At 61.1% G+C, this 25,351-nt stretch overlaps 2 protein-coding genes across 6 annotated transcripts in view; both read left to right on the top strand.

Annotated features, from left to right (window-relative positions):
* The window catches only part of PEMT (phosphatidylethanolamine N-methyltransferase), a 60,594-nt gene extending 40,469 nt beyond the window's left edge, over positions 1 to 20,125 (top strand). For all 5 annotated transcript variants that reach the window (XM_062216652.1, XM_062216654.1, XM_062216650.1 and 2 more), the window contains exons 3-7: positions 11,268 to 11,383; positions 16,253 to 16,398; positions 17,826 to 17,937; positions 19,695 to 19,769; positions 19,927 to 20,125. In XM_062216652.1, coding sequence (XP_062072636.1) covers positions 11,268 to 11,383; positions 16,253 to 16,398; positions 17,826 to 17,937; positions 19,695 to 19,769; positions 19,927 to 19,984 — 507 coding nt within the window. In that variant the 3' untranslated portion in view covers positions 19,985 to 20,125. The remainder of the gene's footprint in view (positions 1 to 11,267; positions 11,384 to 16,252; positions 16,399 to 17,825; positions 17,938 to 19,694; positions 19,770 to 19,926) is intronic.
* Positions 20,126 to 20,212: 87 nt separating this feature from the next.
* RASD1 (ras related dexamethasone induced 1) lies at positions 20,213 to 24,622 on the top strand. The gene is made up of 2 exons (XM_062216649.1): positions 20,213 to 23,265; positions 23,503 to 24,622. Exons 1-2 carry the CDS (start codon positions 22,980 to 22,982, stop codon positions 24,057 to 24,059), a joined length of 843 nt encoding a protein of 280 aa, XP_062072633.1. The 5' UTR covers positions 20,213 to 22,979; the 3' UTR covers positions 24,060 to 24,622.
* Positions 24,623 to 25,351: the final 729 nt, after the last annotated feature.

Genomic DNA, 25,351 nt, shown 5'->3' with positions numbered 1-25,351 from the left:
GATCCCCTGCACATCCACTAGGCTGCAGGGTCAGCCTCTCAGTGTCGGCAGTGACACCAGCTGAGATTCTGGCCGATTGCATCGAATCCTCGGATTAGTGCGTTGTCATCCACACTCCCCACATGGCCACACAGCTGGAGCTGCGCCGATCCGAAGCCAGAATCCAGGAGCTTCTTCCAGGTCTGCCACATGAGTGCAGGGGCCCAAGGACTTGGACCATCCTCCACTGCTTTCCCAGACCCATCAGCAGGGAGCTGGGAGTAGCCAGGAATCTAACCGGTGCCCATATGGGATGCTAGCGCTGCAGGCAGAGGCTTTACCCGCTATGCCACAGTGCCGGTCCCAGAAATACCATCAATTTTTGTATATTAATCTTGTGTCTTGTAACCTTGCCAGGTTCAGTTATTAGTTCTAACAGTTTCTTAGTGGATTCCCTAGGGTTTATTTTTTTTTAAGATTTATTTATTTATTTAAAAGTCAGAGTTACACAGAGAGAGTGGCAGAGGCAGAGAGAGAGAGAGAGAGAGACGTCTTCCATCCACTGGTTTACTCCCCAGTTGGCCGCAACGGCTGGAGCGGCACTGATCCAAAGCCAAGAGCCAGGAGCTTCTTTGGGGTCTCCCATGTGGGTGCAGGGGCCCAAGGACTTGGGCCATCTTCTGCTTTCCCAGGCCACAGTAGAGAGCTGGATTGGAAGTGGAGCAGCCGGGACTCGAACTGGTGCCCATATAGGATGCCGGCGCCACAGGTGGCAGCTTCACCCCCTATGCCATAGTGCCGGCCCCTCCCTAGGGTTTAACAGAGTTAGTTTTATTGCTTGCTTTCAAATCTAGATGCCTTTACAAGAGTAATTCAGAAAAATTTGCAGCAAAATGAAATTAAAAGATAAATCGTTTTGCTGTAAAATATTTTGAATGGCAGGTGTTGTGACACAGCAGGTCAAGCCGCTGATTGGGATGCCCACGTCCCATGTTGGAGTCCCAGTTCAAGTCCTGGGTACTCCACTTCTGATCTAAAGACCTGCTAATGCACGCTGGGAGGCAGCAGCTGATGGCTCAAGTGTCTGGGCCCCTCCCACCCATGCGGGAGACCCAGATGGAGTTCCAGGTGCTGGCTTCAGCCTAGCCCAGCCCTGGCTGTTTTGGGCATTTGGGGAGTGAACCAGCAGACAAGAGAAAGAGTCTCTCTCTCTTTCTGTCTCTCTCTCTCTCTCTCCCCTTAATGCACAGCCTGCGAGGTGGCAGTGATGGCTCAAGTCACTGCCACCCACTTGGGAGACCCTGATGGAGTTCCTGACTTCAGCCTGGTCCTGCCCTGACTATTGTAGACATTTGGGGAGTGAACCAGAGGATGGAAGGCCTCTCTCTGTCTCTGTGCCTTTCAAATAAAATGAAAATAATTAAAAGAAAATAAAACAAAATAGTTGCATAGCCATGGCAAGAGTGGATTTCCTTTCCGGTTTTGTTCCCGAGCACTATGAAGTTAGTCGTGAGCCTCTCCGCCTGTTAAAAAGATTGTGTTGCTTTTTTCGTTATCACATTTTGAGAACTCTTCATGTGTTTGGATTCAAGCTTTACAGAATACATACTTGGGGCTAGCCCACAACTTATCTTTTCGTTCCATCAGTAAACCCCCCCCCCCTTTTTTTTTTAAAGATTTATTTTATTTATTTGAAAGACAGAGTTACAGAGAGAGGTAGAGCCAGAGAGAGGTCTTCCATCCGCTGGTTCACTCCCCAGATGGCCACAATGGCCAGAGCTGTGCCAATCTAGAACCAGGAGCCAGGAGCTTCTTTGGGTCTCTAATGGGTGCAGAGGCCCAAGCACTTGGGCCATCTTCTACTGCTTTCCCAGGCCACAGCAGAGAGCTGGATGGAAGTGCAGCAGCTGGGACTCAAACCAGTGCCCATATAGGATGCTGGCACTGCAAGCCAGGGCTTTAACCCACTGCATCACAGCGCCGGCCTGAAAGCCTTTTTTTTTTTTTTTTTTTTTTTTAAGATTTATTTTATTTATTTGAAGACAGAGTTACAGTGAGAGAGAGAGAGAGAGAGAGAGAGAGAGAGAGAGAGATCTTCCATCTGCTAGTTCACTTCCCCAAATGGCTGCGATGTCCAGGACTAGGCCAGGCTGAAGCCAGGAGCCAGAAGCTTTGTCAGTGTCTCCTACCCGGGTACAGGGGCTCAACCGCTTGGGCCATCTTCTACTGCTTTCCCAGGTGCATTAGCAGGGAGCTGGTTCGGAAGTCTAGGAGCCAGGACTCGAACTGGCTCGCATACGGGACGCTGGCACTGCAGGAGAGACGGCTTTACCCACTACGCCACATTGCCGGTCCTGGTAATGCCTTTTGAAGATAAGCAGTTTTAAAAACATTGCTGTTCAGTTCACCCATTTTTTTTTTAATGAATTATGCTTTTCACGTTGTACCCGAGGAATCATTGCATTCTCCAAGATAATGAAGTCTCCCCTGTGTGTTCTTCTGAGTTCACTTTTTCGTGTTTGGTCTGTGTTACGGGTGGAGGTTTGCTCGTCTGCCCTTTATTTCTGAACCCTCTGCCCCGCCCCCCTGGTCTGGTTGTCTGTCCGCCAGTCCTACGCCGTTTCCACTACTGTAGCTCTGTTGACACATCTCTAGGATACTTTATTTATTTATTTATTTATTTATTTATTTATTTATTTTGACAGGCAGAGTGGACAGTGAGAGAGAGAGACAGAGAGAAAGGTCTTCCTTTGCCGTTGGTTCACTCTCCAATGGCCGCTGTGGCTGGCGCGCTGCAGCCGGCGCACCGCACTGATCCGAAGCCAGGAGCCAGGTGCTTCTGGTCTCCCATGGGGTGCAGGGCCCAAGGATTTGAGCCATCCTCCACTGCACTCCCTGGCCACAGCAGAGAGCTGGCCTGGAAGAGGGGCAACCGGGACAGAACCGGCGCCCCGACCGGGACTAGAACCCGGTGTGCCGGCGCCGCAAGGCGGAGGATTAGCCTAGTGAGCCGCGGCACCGGCTATTTATTTTTTTTGACAGGCAGAGTGGATAGTGAGAGAGAGACAGAGAGAAAGGTCTTCCTTTTTGCCGTTGGTTCACCCTCCAATGGCCGCTGCGGCCGGCTCATCGCGCTGATCCGAAGCCAGGAGCCAGGTGCTTCTCCTGGTCTCCCATGCGGGTGCAGGGCCCAAGGACTTGGGCCATCCTCCACTGCCTTCCCGGGCCACAGCAGAGAGCTGGCCTGGAAGAGGGGCAACCGGGATAGAATCTAGCACCCCAGCTGGGACTAGAACCCGGTGTGCCCGCGCCGCAAGGCGGAGGATTAGCCCGTTAAGCCATGGCACCGGCCTCCCGGTCCATTTCTATAGTCACCTCTGATGTCAGAGAGGCCGGGCCGCCCCCGGTCAGCTGGGAGGAGGGGCTTGAGGGCACAGGCACCCGTGGGGACCCTCGGCCATGCTCATCACCTCCCCACCTCTCCCTGCCGGTCCATCTGTCCGTCTGGGAGCTCAGCCTGCCCCTCCCTGCCACACAGAGATGCTCTTGCTAAACAGTCTCCCAGGGAGGCAGGAGTGGGCTAGGCCTGGCCTGGCCTGGGGGGTGTGGGGTGGGTCCCAGGACAGCTGGGCAGGGGGGCCTGTTAAGTCACGGCGCCGGCCTGTTGACACATCTCAAAACCTGGTTGTGTCAGCTTCATTCTTCTGTTTCAAACTCATTTTGTCAGTGCTGGGTCCTTGACCTTTCCTGTGAGTTTTAGGATCCTGTTGTGACTTGGTGCCCGATAAAGCCCACTGGGCTTTGGGTGGAGCCGTGTTCACCCTGTAGATTGGCGAGAGGGGAGGGGACGCCCCAGGAGCACCGAGTCCTTGGGGCTACCCAAGTCTCCATGTCACAGGTCTTGCGTGCCTGAGGGTGCTTCAAAAAGTCCTTGGGAAATAGAGTTAAAAGATTATTTTGGTGCCCTCCCCCAAAAAATGTTTGCAACACGCACAGAGTTTTTCCATCACATGGATTTTCCACGAACTTTTTGAAGTCTCCTCCTGTCTGGGGATATTCCATCCGATGTCCCGCGTAAGATCATCCTCACTGGCTGTGAGCAAGGACGGACCTGCCTGGACCCGCTGGACGTTGAGCAAGAGTGTGGAGAGCGCCCCGGAGCCTCAGCCGAGTCTCCCACGTGGGTGGCAGGAGCCTGGGGACTTGGGCCATCTTCCGTTGCTTCTGCCCGGGGCCATTAACAGAGAGCTGAATTGGAATTGGAGCAGCCGGGACTCTAACCGGCACTCAGCTGGCTTTGCTGCGCCACAGCGCTGGCCCCGGACTTTATTTTATTTTATTTTATTTTTAATTTTTTTTTTGACAGGCAGAGTGGATAGTGAGAGAGAGAGACAGAGAGAAAGGTCTTCCTTTTGCCGTTGGTTCACCCTCCAATGGCCGCCGCGGTAGGCGCGCTGCGACCTGCGCATCGCGCTGATCCGATGGCAGGAGCCAGGTGCTTATCCTGGTCTCCCATGGGGTGCAGGGCCCAAGGACTTGGGCCATCCTCCACTGCACTCCCTGGCCACGCAGAGAGCTGGCCTGGAAGAGGGGCAACCAGGACAGGATCGGTGCCCCGACCGGGACTAGAACCCGGTGTGCCGGCGCCGCAAGGCGGAGGATTAGCCTAGTGAGCCGCGGCGCCGGCCCGGACTTTATTTTTTAAACATTCTACTCGCCTTTTGTTCCTGGGGTATACCCTTCCTTAATCATGGTGTTTCATGGTATGTTGTCTGAGTCCGTTGGGCTAATTTGCGAAGATTTTTTTCCCCCTAGAATTTTCACATCTGTGTTTGTAAGGGACATTTGTAGTTCTCTATTCACCTCATGTCTTTGACTTTGGTATCAGCTAATGCTGAGCTTGTTGAAGGAATTGGAAAATACTTCCTCTTCTTTATTTTTGAAAGAGTTTGTAGGCTGGCGCTACAGCTCAATAGGCTAATCCTCCGCCTGCAATGCTGGCACCCCGGGTTCTAGTCCCAGTCGGGGTGCCGGATTCTGTCCTGGTTGCCCCTCTTCCAGTTCAGCTCTCTGCTGTGGCCCGGGAAGGCAGTGGAGGATGGCCCAAGTGCTTGGGCCCTGCACCCGCATGGGAGACCAGGAGAAGCGCCTGGCTCCTGGCTTCGGATCAGTGCGGTACGGCAGCCGCAGCAGCCATTGGGGGGTGAACCAATAAGGAAGACTTTTCTCCCTGTCTCTCTCTCTCTCACTGTCTACTCTGCCTGTGAAGGGAGGGAGGGAGGAAGGAGGGAGGGAGGGAGGGAGGAAGGAAGGAAGAGTTTGTATATAATCGACATTTTTAAAAGATTTATTTATTTATTTGAAAGTTAAAGTTACAGAGTGAGAGAAGGAGAGGCAGAGAGAGAGAGAGAGGTCTCCCATCTGCTGGTTCACTCCCCATTTGGCTGCAACAGCCAGAGCTGCACCAATCCAAGAGCCAGGAGCTTCTTCCAGGTCTCCCACATGGGTGCAGGGGCCCAAGGACTTGGGCCATCTTCTACTGCTTTCCCAGGCCATAACAGAGAGCTGGATTGGAAATGGAGCAGCCACATGAGATACCGGCACTGCAGGCAGCGCTGGCCCCATAATTGGCATTATAGTTTCCTTAAATAGATATTTACCAAATTGGCATACATTTGTCTATGAAGTTCTCTGATCCTTCAACCATCTGCAGCCTGGAATGATGGCATCGCTTTCATTCCTGAGGTTGAAAACTCTCTTTTTCTCTTTTATCATTGATCCCTCTGGATAGAAGTCTTATCAACTTTGTCTTCTCGAAGAAGCAGTTCTTGGTTTTATTGATTTTTCTTGATTATCCATCTGTTTTCTATTTAATTGCTTTCCGGAGCTGAGCCGATCTGAAGCCAGGAGCCAGTAGCTTCCTCTGTGTCTCCCATGTGGTGCAGGGGCCCAAGCACCTGGGCCATCCTCCACTGCCTTCCCAGGCCACAGCAGGGAGCTGGACTGGGAGTGGAGCAGCGAGGACTTGAACTGGCGCCCATATGGGATGCTGGTGTTGCAGGCTGGGGCTTTAACCCACGGTACCATAGTGCACCTCCCTTTTAATATTTATTTCATATTTGTTTGTGTATTTATTTCCCCTTTTTGGCCTGCTGGAGGCTGTCCACATTTTCCATTGTGTTCTGACGTTTCCACTTGATCTGTGAGAGCTCTTGTGCTCAGGCCCAAGGTCTTTTTTTGTTTGTTTGAAAAGCAGAGAGACATCAAGAGGGGGAGATGGAGGGAGGGAGGGAGGTGGGGAGAGAGAGAGAGAGTCAGTCTTCTGTCTGCTGGTTCACTCTCCAAATGGTTGCAACAGCCAGGGTGGGGCCGGCCTGAAGGTGCATCTGGAACTCCATCAAGTTCTCCCACTCGGGTACCTGAGCGATCGTCCACTGGTTCCCAGGCGCATTAGAGGGGCGCTGGATTGGAAACAGAGCAGCTGGGACTCGAACTGGCACTCTGATGTGGATGGTGGCCTGGCAAGCAGCAACTTAATCCACTGCCCCACAATACTGGCCCCAGGCCCAACATGGTCTGTGTTGTCTCTACCAGACTTTCTAACCAAGGAGCTCTGGACACATTTTTTTTCTTGGGGGGGGGGGCATGGAGGGAGAAGGCTATCGAGAGACTACAGTTTGGATGCTAGTGGAGCTAGGGGAAATGAATTTTTCAGGGACAGAAATAAATAATGAGTTTATACAGTATTTCTATACCAAAAGCTTTTTGCTTAACTTAAAAAAAATCTTTTTAAAATTTATTTTATTTGAGCGGCAGAGAGAGAGAGAGAGAAAGTACCCATCACCCATTTGCCAGTTCACTTCCCAAATGCCTGCAATGCCAGGTCGGGGCAGAGCCAAAGCCAGGAGCCGTGAATCCAGTCCAGGTCTCCTACGTGGGTGACAGGTACCTCTGGCTGTCGCTTCTGGAGTTGGAGCCAGGACTTGAACCTCAGGCCCTGTGATAGGGAATGCTACAGTCTAAACCACTAGGCTAAGCCCCGCCCCCTGCCTAACTGTCTTACTTCACTTTTGTATCTTTTCCTCTCGTTTGGGGAAACTTGGCCCCTGACTATATTGACAAACTGATTCACCTGTGACCAGAATGCCAGTACCTGTGTTCCCACCTGTGCCGTGACTCCCGGTGGCTGTGGAATTTCTTGGGCTCTTTTTGTCCTTAGGCTGGGGAAAAAAAATTCCTACCTACGTTTTTATCGACTTGATGTGCAATTGGTGTCACTTATTTATTTATTTTGTAAAAACAATCCCTTTGTTTTTACTCTTGAGTATACAAAACATTTTGCTGGTCCCATAGTGTCAATATTACAAAACGAAAGATGTTCCTGCAAGCTGGGATCTGTCTCCTCCCCGCCCCCCCACCTCACCTGGAGGGAATCACCCATTCCTGTTGGCCCACCTTCCCCTTGTTTCTTTTTGAGAACACTGGGGCAGGTGCTCAGGCTGCAGGAGGAAGCTCCTGTCCTGTATTGGAATGCCCGGGGTTTGTACGTGTCTCTGGCTCCCCGCTCCGGCTTCCTGCTGTGGCTCAAGCAGTTAGGTCCCCAGGAATGGATGAATGAATGAACAAAAGGGTTCCCAGGGTGCTGGCCAGGCCCAGCTCCAGGTGTTGCATGCATTTGGGGGAATGAACCAGGGGATATGGGTGCACTCTCTCTCCGTCTTTTTCAAATACAGAAAAAAAAAAAATGAGTTGGGGAACTCTCTATCCGTGAAGTTTGTTTGTTTTTTTTTTTTTGAGCGGGCAAGGGTTTGTGTGTTCACCGCACCACGCCCTCTTCCGACATGACAGGTAAGAGCACTCCCCCCCCCCCCCCCCCCGGCTTTTTATTGAGCATTGCATCCTGGAGCTCACTCCTTCCTGGTCCCTCCACCGCCATGCGTGCAGCCAGGCCCCTGCTGGCAGATGCTGGCGTGGGCCCCACCATCGTAGGATGTGATTGACTTGGGGGGGAGGTTGCTGGAGCCAGAATTGGAACCCAGAGCTTTTGCTCGGAGCCCTTGCTCTGTCCTTTGTGGCCGTGGAGGGTGGGCACGGGGAGTCTGAGCAGGGGCAGGGGCCAGGACGTGGAGCATGTGTTGGTCGGGAACCAGGGGAGGGTGTGTCACCCTTCAAGGTGTTCTCCCTGGGGGGTGGGGCTTAGGACCCACCCTCCTCACAGAAACCTGCACTGCATGCTCCCAGCTCCTGGTCCTTGCTGGCTGACTTCCAGGCCCCACCAGAGTCCTCGCCCACAAGAAGATAGAAGCTTCTGGGCAGGTCCCCCTGTGTCTCCAGTGGGTGGGTGGGAGCAGGAACGAGGGGGGTGCAGAGAAGGCCTTGGCACTGTTTATCATTCATCCATCGACTCAGCAGCATCCACTGAGCCCTCCTCTGGGGGACAGCCCCGTGCACGATGTCACAGCAGGTGTCACTTGCACTGCTGGGCCCTGGCCACAGCGCCCTGGGGAGCAAGTCCGGAGGAGGGAGCAGGTGCTGGCCCCTGGCATCGTCTAGGACAGCAGAGCAGGCAGGGGGTGGGCCCTGCTGCAGGGGGAGGGGGTGCTCAGGTGTTGCAGGAAGCTATGGGGAGTACAGGAGCCCCTCCTGCCCTCCCCCCCCCCCCCCCGCTCGCCCTGGCAACTGTGCCTCACAATGTACTTCCTCCAGCAGGCCAGCAGGCCCCGCAGCCCCAGGCATCCGCCCATGCTGGGATGAAACACACAGCACCACAGCCAAGGAGCGCTAGCCGCTCTCCGGCCCACTTCCAGCCTCGCACATGTGAAGCCAGCATCGTCAGCTGCTTCCACCGACCGGGGAGCCGGTAGAGGGGCATGGACCCAGAAGCCGATGCCCTGAACCAGTCCAGGGCTCCACCAGGCGCATGGGAGATGCTCCATGAGAGCCAGCCTCTGTGCCCCTGCCCCGCCCCCCATCCCCCCAGCAGCCCTGGCTTCAAGGGCGAGGAGGGGGAGGGGGAGGGGAGGTCTCCGACAGCCCCTGCTTTTCTGGCCTCACCAGGTTGGGGGAGGCGGATCTCAGGCCTCCTCCGTGGCCCTTGCTTTGCTCGTGTGGGTCTCAGGACAAGGGGCTGCCCGTGGTGTTTCCAATGCATGAGGCTCCCTGGGCTGCGATTCTCAGTATTGAGTTACCTGTGGGACGTGGAGCCAAGGGCAGCGTCGTTATGTTCCTTTTTCTTCTCAAAACAGTTTGCTGCCTAGCCTAACACCTGGCCTGCAGTACAGGTGGCTGGAAGGCGGCGGGCTGGGTAGGTGGGTGGCAGGGCGGCTGAGTACGTGGGTGAAGGGATGGATGAACGCATCCATGGAATGGGCGGTGCAAAGAAGGCTGCATGTGGATAGGTGAATGGGTCAGTGTGTGGACAGATGGGGGTGGATTTATGAATGATAGCTGGGTACATAGTGGATGGGTGGATGAATGGATGGGTGATGGGTGGATGGGGTGGGTAGATGAATGAATACACAGATAGATGGGCAGATGGATGAGTAATCAGATAATGGATGGCTGATGGATGAATGAGTGAGAGATGGATAAATGGATGGATGGTGGATGGTGCATGGGTGGGTGGGTGCGCAGGCACATAGAGGGGCCCTCTGGTCCATGAGGGAACCCAGACACAGTCTCCAGTTATGGAAGGCTCTGAGAAACATCCCGCCTGGGCTCAGATCCTGGGCTCAGGGCTCCTGGCACTGATGAGACAGCTGCGGGATGCCTGGCAGCTCGTGGCCCTCCCTGGTTCTGTCAGGTGCCCCTGGGTTGTCACTGTCCCTGGGCACTGTGAGCAGAGCTCCCCGTACTGAGCTCCTGCTGTCGCTGGGCCAGGGCTGCAGCATGTCCTGCTGTCGTCTGTGCAGACTCCCCGGGCAGGGATTGTCATTTCCAGCACAGGAAGGTCCTGTGTCCCTCGGTTTGGGCAGATTCAAACCGGGATCCAAGCAGGTCTCAGGTCACCAGCATAACCAGGTACACACGCTGTGCTTTGTGCCTGCGGCCAAGCACAGCAGTCCCTGGGCTCTGTGTGGCCGCAAGTCCCAGGCCTCCAGAGTTCTCTTTCCCTGTAGATGCTGACCAGGGTCATCTCCGGTCATGGCAGTGGGCACACAGCAGGCTGGGGTTGCGTCCTGGAGCCTCAGGGGTGTGCTGTACCTGCTGCGGGCTGTGTGGGCATCTAGGGGGGCTGGGCACCTTGGGCTGCACCCCGAGAAGCCTCAGGGGGAGCCCATCATTGGCAGAAGAGAGCAGAGCTGCCCTGTCCTCTTGGGGTGTGCAGCCTGCTGGGGCTTCCTAGTGGAATCCTCGATCTTCATGTGAAAACTCTGAGTGCTTAGTTGTTGGCTCAAATACGTTGGCAAATGCTGTGAGTTTGACTAGAATGTTCTGGCCTCCCAGCTACGACCCCTATCTGAGCCCAAGGATGCAATCCCCGGGCACGCCTAGAGTTAGAGCCCTGGGAAAGAAAAAAAGGGGGCTGGTGGCTGCACACACAGCGGGTTAAGCTGCCGTCTGCAGAGCCAGCACCAATTGGAGTCCCGGCTGCTCCACTTCTGATCCAGCTGCCTGCTAATGAGTTGGGAAGGCAGCGGAAGATGGCCCGAGTGCTTGGCCCTGAGGCCAGGACTGCAGCGACCCTGGACACGCGTGCTTTTAGGGCCTGGGCAGGCGGCCTGCCACCCTGCTCCCAGGCTGTGCACCTGCCTTTGGGCATCTTCTGTGCCCTTGCCTCCAACCACACGTCCCTATGCTAGGCCAGGCAAGAGCCTGGGAGCCCAGCCAGGCCTCGTGGGAACAGCCGCGCTGGCGGCTCCGGTGCTGGGACTCCACGTGCAATAAGTTGGGCGGAACAGCAGGGTTCAGAGGATGCATTTGGAGTTCTGTGGCTCAGGTGGCACCAGGCAGGGTCCCAGGTGAGGAGCGAGGTTCCCTTCCATCCAAGGTTGCCCGTGTGGTGAGCACTGTGGGGGTCCTGCAGGCCCTTTTTGCTTCTTGGTTGCATGTGGCCAAGGGTTGCTCCTGGCTTGCCTGTGTCGCCCATCCAGCCTCAGACGAAGGCAGGGCCACAGCTTCAGGATGGGCTGGTGGCCAGAGGCAGGTGGGCGTGGCTGGTTCTCCCTTTGGTTCCACTACCTGAGACTCTGGGGACCCTGAGAGAGGCCACTCCCCACCACGGCCACACACACCCCCAGCCCCACACGGCAAACCGCTCACGTTCACTCTCTCTTCCGGCCATTTAGGTTGCAAGATGGGAACAGAAAACCCGCAGGCTGAGCAAGGCCTTTGGGTCCCCCTACCTGGCCTGCTACGCCCTGGGCGTTGCCATCCTGCTGTTGAACGCGTTGCGCTCGCACTGGTAGGTCCTCCAGGGTCCGGGGTGGGGGGCGGCGGGGGGCACACCACCCATGATCCCCAGGCTCGCATTCCTGGAGTCCACCGGGAAGTGTCAGATGCCCCGGTGTTACTTTGCCATCTGGGGAAAAGGCCAGGGCAGGAGCCGGCCGAGCACAGCCCCCAGCCTGGGAGCCTGTTCTGCCCAGAGCCAGGCCACGCTGGACCCTCCCTCCTGAGTGCCTGCCCGTGGGATTGAGTTGCCAGACCCCAGCGTGGTCCCCTGCTGGGCCCTGGGTCTCCCCCTCCCAGCACCACCACCACCAGGGTTCCGCATGCTCCGGACACTGATAGCGCAGGCGCTGTAGGAGCTGGTGGAACAGTCGCCGGGGCGGAGTTGCAGCTGCTCCTCCTTGGATGGGACGCATGCTGTCCCCACGCCCCCAGCTGCCTTTGGCCTCACTGTCCCCTCGGCTCTGCCTGACCCTGCAGGCCCCGGCCTGCACAGTGCTCAGTGTCTGCTGGGTGGGTGGGAGCCAGGCTCCCCCGCCCCATGGCCCAGGCACCCTCGCCACAGCCCTCGTTGTCTTCCTGTTGCTGGGGCGTCCTCCAAGCTCAGCTTCCCTGGGACACCAGAAAAGGGGTGGGAGGTGCCCCTGGGCAGCCCCGGGACAGGATCCCTTGGTTACCCCACCACCACCAAAAGAAAGCAGTGGGTGCTGGGTGCCAGCTCCCAGGTACCTGCCCCACCCCCACCTGCTCTCTGCCCCACACTCATGATCTGTCCACAGGACGCCTCTTCCTGCTGTACACGGCTAGGGTGAGGCCCAGCGCCCCTGGGGAGATGGTGGGGATGTGGCCCTGGGGGCGGGGCTGCTGATAGAATGCCCCGGGGTCTACTCCACGCCTGCAGATGCAGGTTCTCTGTGTGTGTGTATGAGAATACACATAATGGAAGCTTTACTGTTTCTGAGGTGCACAATCCAGTGACATCCCATGCATTCCCAGCGAAGCGCAACTACCATTTATTTTGTGTGCACTTCCAGAACTTTCCTCGTCCCCAAGTGGAAATTCCATACCCATGAAACCACCACCACCCCTGCCTGCTCAGCCCTCGCAAACGCCGGTCTGACCGGTGTATAGCCAAGGCCAACAGTCACTGGCGGGTCTTGTGGGTGGGGAGGGGGAACCCCCACATCAGCTGGGCTGCGCCAGCCGGCTGAACACCTGGGAGCTAAGGCGCTGCCCAGACCCCGGCGGCAATCAGGGAAGGCCTGTTTGCTCTGGCTGCCGAGTGTGAACCGGGAGGGACAGCTGGAGCAGCTATGGGCGCCCCTCCCTTGCTGGCCTCAGCAAGGAGCCCGGCAGGCGCGACCCAATGCCCCCTGATGAGCTGCACCGGGAAGGGTTGTGGGGGCAGGCAGAGCTGTGTCTCGCAGGGCCCCTCAGTGCCCTGGGGGGAACCCGTGCTGACTGGTGAGGCTATCCAGGGGCCCTCGGTGGAGCCATGAGCCAGCTCACATCCTGGCCCCTTCCCTCGCCCAGAATCTTATTGGAAACGTGGCCCCCAGGACTCCCCCGGGGTCTACCCAGCCTCCACACAAGCTGCGTTGGAGGCCACGGCCAGGCTGGGATTGTAACTGTCAATCAGAGCTACCAGAGGGGCTGGGTGGGCCCTGGTGGGGGTGGGGTGCAGGCAGGGGCAAGCTGAGAGGGGTGCGGCTGGGGTGTGAGGTGCAGCAGGTGCAAGGGGTGGGGCATGAGCACCCCGCCCTCTCCCGCTCTGGCAGCTGCAGCCCTGTGCGATGCCACGCTTGCGTCCCTGTGGAGTTTGTGGTCTTCAAAGCTGTGGCTGTGTGGCAGCTGGCCAGGCCCTCAGGGACCGTGGCCGCAGGTGCAGCTCTGTCCCTGCAGCCTCTGTGTCCCTGTCACAGCCACATCCAATGCCCAGCCAGCTGGAGCTGCTAGTGGGTTTGGTCGGGACAGGCCTGGGGGCTGCGCTGAGGAGGGGCCCATGGCATGGGCTGGGCCTGGGCTGATGGAGCGAGGGCAGGTTGGGTGCCGGGGTGGCATCCACAGCAGACATCCTGGGGCAGGAGGGGCCCCAGGGAGGTGGGGAGAGGCGGCACCAGCAAGGGTGAGCCAGAATGGGGGGGAAAGGGTTGTTGGGGGGGAAGGGCGGAGGGACTCCGTGAGCCACTGGTGCTATGGACACTGCCTGTGGCCTGGTATGGGCTGGGGTCTCCAGGGCTCTCTCCCTACGTCCACCCCACAGCTTAAGGGACCTCAGGCAGGTAGAGCATGCACAACCTCAAGGTCCCATTGGTGACCAGAAGCCCGAACCAAGTTCTAAAAATAGAGCCTGAGGCAGTGGAACGCGTCCTGTCCCCCGCCCCCCTCCCCACGCCTGCCTGTGCGGGCGCTGTCCATGAGCTCACTCAGTGCGGGGCTCACGGCCACCGAGCCGCTCGTCCTGCTGTCCGTTTCCCGTGCGGAATGGGTTGTGTTTCCCGGCTCTGATGCAGGAGCAGAAACACCACGGTCCTCTGATTAGGCATGGATTCCAGTAAGCCCAGCGTTCTGGTCACAGTGTGTACGTGGCCAGCTGGGCTAGGGCTCCCCCCGAGCCTCGGAGTGAATGAGTGAGTACCTGGTGGTGAGCCAGCCCCGGCTGTGGGCTCAGCCTCACCCTGGTGTTGCTGGTGATGGTGGGATTGGAGGAGACTGGAGTTCCTCCTGCCAGGTGGCCGGAGCTGGGGCCACAGGTCCGCCGCAGCCTTTGGTGATGTCTGGTTGATTCCAGGGCAGCCACACGGCCACTCTGGGCCTCTCATGCACCTGCCCTGTGCACCGGGAGACACACTCTGTGTCGGAGCAGCCGCATTCGGGCCCAGAGGAGGCCCTTGCACTGCTGCCTGCGTGGGTGGTACAGGGGGAGCCAGGCCGCACAGAGCAGGACGCTAAAGCCCGCAGCAGCCTGGCTGCATCCCCTGTCCCCGGAGCACAGGGCCCCAGTATCTGCTTCTGTCTCTGCCACCGTCCACAGGCCCCAGAGATCGTGCAGGGCTGCCCAGTGTGTGCCCAGCAAGGAGGCAGGGAGTGACCCTGGTCTGTCTGAGCCCTCTCCCTCCCACTCCTCCTCCAGAGCCAACAGCCCTGTGCCGCGCTGTCGCTGGTGAACCCCAGGAACACCAGGCGAGTGGCCTGGGGCTGGCCTCGCTGTGCTTGGCTTGGGCAGGCAGGGCCTGGTGGCCGGGCATTTGGGGGTCACCTCAGTCCATGAAGAGTGTCACCTCCCCCCAACACACACACAGACTCTGCTTTGTGGTCCCATTGGAGCTGGAGGGCGAGCCCCGCCCACACGTGGCACCTCAGCCTTGCCCCTCCCACCCCACCAGCTGTCTGCTCACGGGGACAGTGCCGAAACTCAATGGCCTCAGTGCTGCACCTGCAAGGGTGGAGGCTGGCCTGCTCTCAGGCCTGCCCGGGGGGTGGGAGCATGCATGGGCCCCCCCTTTCACACAGCACGCTGGCTCCCTGGCAGCTGGCGGCCCTGAGCCAATCCCAGCGGCTCAAGCGGCGGCCTCAAGGTGACCCTGAGCTGAGCGGCAGGAGGGATGCAGGGCAGCGGTGGGTGGAGAGCTGGGGGCGTGGGCAGCGTGACCTGGGCCGTCTGCCCTGACACAGCAGTGTTGCTAGAGGGTCACCTGCAGGCGTCTGCTTGCCTTGTTGGCTGTTTGTTCCCAGGCCCCATCCCCTCCCGTAGGCTGACAGGACGGGAGGAGGGGCCAGGGGTGAGGGCTGGTCTCTCTGCACTTGGCGACTGTGCACTCAATGCTGCCCCGTGCCAGGTGCTGGGGAGATGCTCGGGGAAGGACCGGCAGCCTGGACTCCCCCAGGGCTGAGAGTCTAGGTATAGGCAGGAGTTCCAGCTCAACGTAAGAACAGTGTCACTACAATCTGAATTTACAAGTGAGTGTGGTGAATTCACTGCCTGGCAAACAAACACTTCTGATGAATGGCTGGAGGTGTGGGGGTGGGTGGGTCGGTGGGTGGATGGACGGATGGATGGATGGAGAGGATGGTGGACAGATGGTTGGATGGCTGGAGGTGTGGAGGTGGGTGGGTCGGTGGGTGGTCGGATGGATGGATGGATGGGTGGGTGGATGGATGGAGAGGATGGATGGACAGATGGTTGGATGAATGGATGGGTGGATGGATGAATAGATGAATGGGTGGGGGTGGACTGTGGGTGCTGAGCGATGCCTGGGAGAGAAAGTGTGTGGCTGCAGGTCTCCGCGTGTCTTCTGGGCGCCCTGAGAAGTGACAGTTGGCTTGCACAGGAACCTGCCCCACACAGCCCTTCCTCCTTCACCCGATACCCAGGGCCGCCCTCCCGCGGGAGTGGCTTGGGAGACTCAGACCTCCTGGCCCCAGGCCAGCCAGGCTCGGGGGGCAGCTCCAAACCCACTGGCGTGCTGTCCTAGTCACCCCCATTTTGGTCAGCCCATTGCCTTGCCCCGGAGGCTGCCTGATGGGAGAAGCCCTGGTGGGTCAGTCATAAAGGGACCCGGGGGCACCCAGGGCCAGTGAATCTGTCTCCCTTCCTCCCCCTCCCCTCCGTTCTGCCCTCTTCCTCCCCTCCTTCCCTCTGACTCTCAACGGCTCTCGCTGACTGTCCATTCCTGAAAACCAGGCCATTTCACACATGCAGGTGGGCCTTGCGGCTGCCCTGGAAGATCACAGAGCCTGGCAGGCCCGGGCCTGCAGTTCCTGCCGCCTCCCTCGGGGCAGCCGGGGCAGGGCAGGGTTCTGCGGGTGGTCCTGGGTCCCACCTGCAGCCACAGGTGTTGAAGTGTGTGAGACATCGGCTCCCTCGGGTCTCTGCCCACAGCTTCACCCTGGCCATGGTGAACCAGCCCAAGATGGACAGCCTGGACAACCCCAGCATCCAGCGCCTGGGCCTTGCACTCCTGGCCGTGGGCATCCTGTTTGTGGTTTCCAGCTTCCTCGCCCTGGGCTTCACCGGAACCTTCCTAGGTGAGACCCCCGCTGGCTGCTGCTCTGTGGGCTGTCAGGCCGCCGGGGCCCGGGCCTGTCTGTGCTTGCACCAGAAACCGGGCTCCGGCATCACGTCTTGTCTGGGCGCAGGTGCGCAGTGACAGCTCCCCCCTCCCCATCCCCACTGCACTCGGGCAGCTCCCTGTCCACACAGTGGCAGGGTGAGGGCTGTGGGGACAGAGACCCAACCCCTCGATCGCTCCACCCCTCTCAGCCCAGGCCGGGGCACAGAGACTCCATAAGTCTGGCTCAGCTTCCTCCAGAGCCCACAGCAGTGGCGAGTCCCTGGCTGCGTCCCTGTACCCAGACAGTGCTGTCTGCAGCCGCGGGCCTCGCTCCTTGGGCTCCTGCGGCCCCTTGGGTGGAGCCCGCGCCCAGGAGTGGCCGCCCTGTGGTCTGGCTGCCTCCCCAGGAAGGTGGAAGCCCCGCAGCAGGTCCCAGCAGGGCAGGGCAGGGCACGGAGCCCCCTCCCCCCCACTGCAGCTCTGGGCAGACCCTCCCGGTGGGCGTGGCTTAGCAGGCCAGGGCGAGGCAGCCGCTGCCGGTGAGTCAGGCCATAGTGGGTTTCTGGGGCGCCCACCTCCAGGCTCCACTGCCCCATTTCCTGCTTCCCAGCGGCTCCCAGGCAGCCCCTGAGCCCCTGCACCCCTGCACCCATTGTTCCCAGACACCAGGCGACAGAGCTGCTGGCAGCCCCCCTGCCGGTGGCTGTCCTAGTTTCTGCCCCATTGTGCTGGGCTGAGCCACAGGAGAGGAGCGGGCAGGGTCTGCTGGCTCCCGCCTTGTCCCCTGGCTGTGGGGGCTGGGCGGGACACTTCGCAGTTGTCCCTTCTTCCTGCCCTGGGGACCGGGCAGTTGGCGGGCAGGCGACTGCCTGTCTGGTGGTTGCTCTCTGCCCTTCCTGGCTGCTGGGTACACAGACAGTGGCCCCCAACTGCCCTCCCTTGGGTGGCAGAGATGTGAATTGGGCTGGAGCCTTGGCAGCCCTTAGCAGCCAGCCCGTCCCAAGGACACCCCTCCCCCAACCCCGGCCCAAGGGAGAGGATCTGGCCCTGGGGAGGAGACAGGACAGAAGCAGGGGCAGCAGGCAGGCCTGCTGTGGGAGGGGTACGCTCAGTAAGCAAGGCAGGAATGCACAGAGCAGGGAAAGGCATGCAGGGGGAACAGCATGTGCAAAGGCCCAGGGGTGGGTGGAAAGAAGGGACAGCCAGGGTGGCTGAACTGAGAGCAAGAGGAGAGGGGCAGGAGTCAGGCTCAGCACCCTGGCCCCTGGGGACTCCAGTGTGCCGGGGGTGGGGAGAGCGGTCCCTGGGTTCCCCCCCGCCCACTGTAGCCCCCTCGGGGGCCTCCCCCTGGGGCCGTGGTGGCCAGCCCAGTGACACCCCCCCCGGCCCGTTTGTCCACAGGTGACTACTTTGGAATCCTCAAGGAGGCCAGGGTGACCACGTTCCCCTTCAACGTCCTGGACAACCCCATGTACTGGGGCAGCACAGCAAACTACCTGGGCTGGGCCCTCCTGTGAGTGGGGGACGGGCGTGGGCCGGCGTGGTCTTGAGGTTTGTCTTTCCCACGATTCTCCCATCTCGAGATGGCCTGATTTTTTTTTAAACCCTTTAACAATGCTGGAAGCATCTGTGACCTCTGCTGGAACATGGGAAGCCCAGGTGGTCTGGTCCCTTGTAGTACAGGCAGCTCACGACCTGCTGGGGCCCCCAACCCAGCGAGCTCCCTGAACCTCCTTGTGCCCCCCCTGCAGCCTCCAGCCCATGGGGTGGGGGTGGGGATGGGGCGACTGGACAAGGCCACAAAGACACGCCCCGCAGAGGGGCTGGGCCCCAGGGAGTGGAGACCAGGCACAGAAGGGAGGGCTCTTAGGGCTCCAAAGACCTGGTGGATGTCAGGGGCGAGGTGTCCTCTGCTGACCCCCGACCCTGCAGCTGTTGGGGCCACTTCCAGCAGCCTCAGGTGTTAAGAGTGGCTGGGGTTTGAGTGACACGAAGCCAGGAGGGACTTGTCTGCCCTCCCCAGACGGGGCAGCCCCCACCCAGCCCTGCGAGCTGGGGCTGTTTGCTGTCTCTCCTGCTTGCCCTCAGTCCGACTCCGCTCACCTGGCCTTGGGCTTGGTGGGGGGCCATGTGCCCCTAGACCCGCCCATCTCCATCCAGGCCCTCCCCGCAACCCCCTGAGTTCCCCAAGACAGCAGGTACCTCCCTCCCTGCACACATGTGCGTGCGACACACATGGACACATGTGCAACACATGCCCATATGTGCACACACATGAACACGTGTGCTAGGCACCGCAGGTCTGAGAGCTTGTTAGGGACAAGCCATTACCCCGTGGCCCGACGCTGACCCAGCAGGCTGCCTGCTCCCAGCCCATCTGTCTGCCACCTGCTAGGGCCCCACGAGTGGGACTTAAGGGTGCCTGAGAGCCTGGGTGGCAGCATCCTGGGGATCCTGAGGCTGGCGCTGGGTGCTGGGCTCCCGCTCCCTCCAGGCCCCCCTGCCCAGCTGTCCTGGGACCCACCCCACACCCCCCAGGCCAGGCCAGGCCTAGCCCACTCCTGCCTCCCTAGGGGACTGTTTAGCAAGAGCATCTCTGTGTGGCAGGGAGGGGCAGGCTGAGCTCCCAGACAGACAGACGGACCGGCAGGGAGAGGTGGGGGGGTGATGAGCATGGCTGAGGGTCCCCACGGGTGCCTGTGCCCTCAAGCCCCTCCTCCCAGCTGACCGGGGGCGGCCCGGCCCCTCTGACATCAGAGGTGACTATAGAAATGGACCAGGGGACAGCGTGACAGGAGCTATTTCTGGAAGCCCGAGGCAGATGCGTGCCGGCTCCTCGGCTCTGTCACAAGAAGCCACCCACGAGGTCAGAAGCTGGTCAGCAGCTCAGAGCCCGAGGCAGGTGCCCTGTCCACAGGGAGGGAGCTGCAGGCCCCACCCCAGGGACTTTTGACTCCCCTCCCCCTACAGCACCCTATACAGAGGACCCCACTTCTGGAAGCCGTCTTGGTCCCTGGCACAGTCCCTGTCCCGAGAAGCCACTCGTCCCCGCCCTTCCCATGCCCTCCCGCTTTGGCCTCAGCCAGGGACTGGAGCCAGGGGACCCCCCCCCCCCCCCGGCAGTCAGGGTAGGCAGACCAGGAGACAGCAGATGGGGACCCGGACAGCGGGCACCCTGGTCCCCAAGGAGAAAGCCAGGCAGGGAGGGAGGGGTCTTGAGGAGGGCGGGGGGCGGGGGCAGCGCCCCCTGACGCGCGTCTGCATCCACAGATATGCCAGCCCCACGGGCCTGCTGCTGACGGCCGTGGTGGCCCTCGTCTACATGGTTGCTGTCTACTATGAGGAGTGAGTAGGGGCCAGTGGGCGGGACACGGGTGCACCTGCTGCGCCCGGGTAGCGGCTGCAGGCGCTGGGGGTGGGGGGCCGAGTGGGGGTCAGGTCCGGTTCCCACAGGGGGAGGGGCTGGGGGCTGGGGCCAGCTGACCTCGGCCCGCCCCCACAGGCCATTCACCGCAGAGATCTACCGCCAGAAGACCACCAGGCCCCACAAACGAAGATGACCGGGCCAGGCCCCGCATGGGGGAGAGCGGCCGGCTGGGGAGAGGGGCGCTTCAGTGCCTTGGGGGCCCCCCGGACCTGCCGTTGGGTGGTTCCAGCCCCCTACCAGGACCACACTCCCCAATAAAGGCACTCTGACCCCAGCAGGCCCCCTGGCGTCTGTGTCCCCCCACAACTCCCCGCCCCGCCCTGCCACCGCCCCTCACTGCACCCGGGGTGGGGGTGGGGCGTCCCGAGTCAGCCCCGCACCCCCAGGAGCCTGGCGGCCCCCACCAAGGCTGCTCAGTGCACACTGGACACCGTGACTGTGGTGGGAGCCCCTGGCCGGAAGCCATCAGCGGGGTCCTCCTGTGAGCACAGCCTCGCGCCAGGCCGCCCCTCCTCGGCCTGGCCCCAGCCCATCCTCTGCCGTGAGGCCTGGGCAGGTGCCCAGCTCCCCGCTTTGCGTGGGGTTGGAGTGGACAGACCCTGTGGCCCCTCGCCTGTGTTCATGCCTCGCCCCTGCCCTCCCTGGATCCCTCCGGGTCGCCCCAGAGGCGGGATACGCATGCGCCCTGTGTGCGGTCAGGTGTGCTCAACCCCTGGGGTGCGGAGGACCTGCCAGGTCGCAGGTGTGATGCTGGGAGGAACCTCCGGGCTGCTGGACCCCACGCCGTGACACCAATCTCACGTCCCTGTGTCCCTGACGCCCCGCCGGCCGCCCCCTGCAGTCTCACTGGGCTGAGGCCGCCTTGGAGCTGGGGGCCACAGGGTTTGGGGGGTGAGCTGGCCTCTGGGGGATGGCTCTGCCGTGGCCAGAACAGGGGATCGCTCTGAGAAGGCAGCTGCCAGAGGGCGTGGCCTGGGCTCCGCCCCCCTTGGGCAGCCACAGCCATACCTGGAGCCCTGAGAAGGCCTGCCCGGCACTGTCCTCACACCTAGCTCCCAAGAAGCTTCCAGAACCTGGGCCTCTAGACCAGGCCGTATGCCTAACGCCTGCCTCAGAGGCCAGCTATCCAGGCCCGGTCACCTGCAGTGCTTAGATATAAAACAGTTGCCATTGCATCCTGCACAGGGACCCAGCCCCTCTGCAGGCTGGGACCCAGGGGAGCTGGGGTGTGAGCGCCTCAGTGTGGGCAGGGACAGAGGCTGGTGGGTCTGGGGGATTGCAAGGTGGTTTACAGACCTCCCCCAAGGCTTCCTCTGTGCAGCTGGGGCACCAGGAGGCAGCGCTGTGGGGAGCCGGGCAGCTCAGCCGTCCCAGCAGTGGGGCAGCCGAGCTAACTGGAGTCAGCTCTACTGTTAGTCCTGGAGGCCGTGTGCGCCCGGAGGCCATCGGCAGGGGAATTGGCAGCTGGGCCCAGGGCTGAAGGACCGACTTCCACAGGGAGGGCCGGGCATCCAAGGGACGCGCGCGTGATGCAGCCAGGAACACCCAGGCCGGGCAGGGAGGGGAGGGAGGCGCTCGGTCGAAACTGGGGTCTGGTCCCCTGGGTCTCCACAGCGGGGACCAAGGCTCGGGCCCTTGACCCTGCCACCCTCGGCCGCTGCACCTTTCTGGGGTTAGGGGCAAGGGTGGTGGTGGTGGTGGTGAGGATGGCTCCGTGGAATCCACTTTCTCCCCAGTCCCTGGCCATGAGCACAGGCCATCCTCATGGAGACACACAGGGAGGGGCCCGTGAGCCCTCCAGGGCGCACTCTGGTGGGAGGGAAGCCGGCCTGGGGTGGTTAAGAGTTGAGACGCCCAGAGTTCAAGCCCCAGCCATGCAGTGGGCAGCTGTGAGACACCCCCCCCCCAGGCAAGTCGCTTGCTCTCTGCCTCAGTTTCTCCACCTGTAAAATGGACAGAGCCAGCGGTCCTTGCTCCCACGGCGGTCTCGCAGAAGGCAGCATACATGTGGGTGTAAAGCAGTGCCTGGTGGGCTGTGGCACTCTGAGCCCTGGAGGCCTGAGCCCCCAGCTGCACACAGACGCAGGGCACCAGCACAGACACCAGCACAGACGGGGGCTGGAGGCCTCTGAGCTCCTCCCCAGCCCCAGGCAAGCGCGAGCCTTCGCCTTCTGCAAACACTGGGAGGAAGGCAGGTGGCTGGGTGGGCAGAGCCAGCCGATGCCCCCCCAACCCTGGATCTCCCACACCGGACGCCGCGAGCACAGCCAGGGTTTCCTCCTGAGCTCCAGACGGCCTATTTCTGGCCGGCATCGACAGCCGCTGGTTCCTGATGGACCCGCAGCCGGGCCCTGCCCCGCGCTCCAGCGTTCGAGTGCAGGCCCGGGCCGCAGCCACGCGGCCGGGGGAGGCCCCCCAGATACTGGGCTGCGACCCCCACCCCGCTGCAAGAAGAGGCTGCGGCTCTCGGGGACCAGGGGCTGCCCGAGGGCTTGGCCCCCGCTCCAGTCCGTCGCTGCGCCCCGCGGCGGGGCTCTCTGCCGCCCCCCTGCGGCGGTGGCCTGCAAACGCGGCCTGCCGGGAACCCGCTCCCCGCACTGGGGGAGCAGGGGACCCGGCGCTGGGGGCTCAGACGGACGCGGTGCGCGCGAGCACCCCGCAAACGCCGCTGCTACCGCGGGGTGACTACAAGCGATTTCTGGGGAAGCTGAGGACCGAGGGCAGCGGGCATACGCGTAGGCCCGCGTGTACGTGTTGCGGGGTTGGGGTTCAGGGGGGATCCTGGCCCCAAATCACAGAGGCGCAAAGGCAAAGCCGGGACCAGAACCCCGAGGACCCCTCGGCCCGGCCCCGGGCTGCTGTCTCCGAGCGGGCAGCGGGCAGCGGGCAGGGGCCGGCCGGGGCGGGTCCTCGGGACGGGGGCGTGGTAAAGAGGCGTGGTTCGTGGTGGGCGGGGCTTGGCGGGCGCGGGCTGCATATAAACCCGGGCGGCGGGCGCGGGGAGCCAGAGCGCTGTTCCCGGGATCGTGCACCCAAGGATTTGAGCCGAGCCGAGCGGGAGCCTCTCCGCGCCCGAGTCCCCGCCGAGCTCTCCGGCCGCTGCCCGCCCCCGCGCTCCTCTCGCCCCCATGAAACTGGCCGCGGTGCTCAACAAGATGTGCCCGGGCGACTCGGAGCTGAGCATCCCGGCCAAGAACTGTTACCGCATGGTGGTCCTGGGCTCGTCCAAGGTGGGCAAGACGGCCATCGTGTCGCGCTTCCTCACCGGCCGCTTCGAGGACGCCTACACGCCCACCATCGAGGACTTCCACCGCAAGTTCTACTCCATCCGCGGCGAGCTGTACCAGCTGGACATCCTCGACACGTCCGGCAACCACCCGTTCCCGGCCATGCGGCGCCTCTCCATCCTCACAGGTGAGCCGGGGGTCGGGGGTCTGGGGCCGGGACCCTTGCGCGCGCGCGGGGCGGGGCAGGGGAGGCCAGTCCGGGACCCTCGCCGTGCGCGCCCGGAACCCAGTCCGGGACCCGCGCCGTGCGCGCCGGGAGCCCAGCCCGGGACCCTCGCCGTGCGCGCCCGGAGCCCAGTCCGGGATCCCGTCCGCCCCGTGCCCGCCACGGCCGCCGCCCTCACCTCCCTCTCCCCGCCCGCAGGAGACGTGTTCATCCTGGTGTTCAGCCTGGACAACCGCGACTCCTTCGAGGAGGTGCAGAGGCTCAAGCAGCAGATCCTGGACACCAAGTCGTGCCTCAAGAACAAGACCAAGGAGAACGCGGACGTGCCGCTGGTGGTGTGCGGGAACAAGGGCGACCGGGACTTCTACCGCGAGGTGGAGCCGCGCGAGATCCAGCAGCTGGTGGGCGACGACCCCCGGCGCTGCGCCTACTTCGAGATCTCGGCCAAGAGGAACAGCAGCCTGGACGAGATGTTCCGCGCGCTCTTCGCCATGGCCAAGCTGCCGAGCGAGATGAGCCCGGACTTGCACCGCAAGGTGTCTGTGCAGTACTGCGACGCGCTGCACAGCAAGAAGGCGCTGCGTGCCAAGTGGCTGCAGCGCGCGGGCAGGGGCGGCGGCGACCCCGGCGACGCCTTCGGCATCGTGGCGCCCTTCGCGCGCAGGCCGAGCGTGCACAGCGACCTCCTGTACATCCGCGAGAAGGCCGGCGGCGGCGGCCAAGCCAAGGACAAGGAGCGCTGTGTCATCAGCTAGGGGCCCCGCGGCTTGGGGAGGGCCGTGCGTTTCTTTTTGTTGTTGTATTAAAAGAGAGTCCAGTGCGTGCGTAGCCGCGACCGGCCCTGGCTGCGCGCCCCCTGCGCCGCGCCGCACGCCCGCGCCCTGGGGAAGGCGCCGGCGAGCCGAGAAGGGACGGTCATCTGTTCGCGCAGGAAAGACTACTGGCTCAGCCTGGGGCTCCCCCAACCTCTCTGAGGATGGGAGAGGGGAGGGAGGGGCGCCGGGCCGCTGTTGGGTTCTAGGAACGTGCTGCCCCGTCCGGGGGGGCAGGACCGGCGGGCGTTAGCTTGTTCGTGGCCCCTGCGCAGCCCCGAGGCCTTTGCGCTCTGGAAACTGCCAATCCTAGCCAAGTGACTTGTTTACATGTGTGTGTGAGGAATCGCACAAAGGACAAACAAAACGCAAAACTTGCACTTTAATAGTTCCGGTGTCAGCATGGACAAGAACAAAAACTCATCCAGGTGTTTATACTGTGTGTGTGTGTGTTTGTGTGTGTGAGGTCTTTATTATTGTTGTTGACTTTTTTAATATAAAATAAAATTCAGTATGGAAGTCCGGACTTCTTTTGCTTTGAGACGGCTGGAGGGAAGGGGCGGGGCAAAAGGAAGGAAAAGGGGCTGGAATTCCACGGATCCACCATCCCAGGAGCTAGGAATTCACCAACCTTGTGCTCCATGAAAAGCTGGGGAAGACGGGGTCCACAGCCCAGGCCCTGCCATTTGGGGCGCTATCCAACCCTGTATCAACCTTCGGATAAGGGATCTGTTTTTTTGTTTTTTAAGATTTATTTATTCATTTGAAAGAGCTGGAGAGGCAGAGAGGTCGGTCTTCCATCTGCTGGTTCACTCCCCAAATGGCTGTCACAGCCAGAGCTGGCTCTATCTGAAGCCAGGAGCTTCCTCCAAGTCTCCCTCGTGGGTGCAGGGGCCCAAGCACTTGGGCCATCTGCTGCTGCTTTCCCAGGTGCACTAGCAGGGAGCTGGATCAGAAGTGGAGCAGCCGGGACTTGAACTGGCACCTATATGGGATGCTTTACCCATGACACCACAGTGCTGGCCCCAGGATGAGGGATCCTGAGGTTGCCCCCAGAGTGGGGAGCCTGAAGACTCCACCTGCCCAGCTGCTTTAGGCCCCACCCCAGAGCTCCCGCAGGTGTCCTGGTCTTCCGGGAGGGCACTCTTCCACCCCTGGAGAGGCCACGGGGAACCCTGCCCAGCCCCGCTGCCTCTAGGCTCTGGGGTCCTGGGCGGAAGGCCCTCAGCCTTCAA

Source organism: Lepus europaeus, chromosome 18, assembly GCF_033115175.1.
Source record: "Lepus europaeus isolate LE1 chromosome 18, mLepTim1.pri, whole genome shotgun sequence".
Classification (NCBI taxonomy): Eukaryota; Metazoa; Chordata; class Mammalia; order Lagomorpha; family Leporidae; genus Lepus; species Lepus europaeus.
This window is presented reverse-complemented; position numbering and strand designations above follow the sequence as displayed.

Bases quoted from the DNA above. Each gene is read 5' to 3' on its own strand.
- RASD1 (XM_062216649.1), top strand. From the start codon at position 22,980: ATGAAACTGGCCGCGGTGCTCAACAAGATGTGCCCGGGCGACTCGGAG. The intron at 23,266-23,502 runs GTGAGCCGGGGG...CCCCGCCCGCAG, and splicing joins GCGCCTCTCCATCCTCACAG to GAGACGTGTTCATCCTGGTG.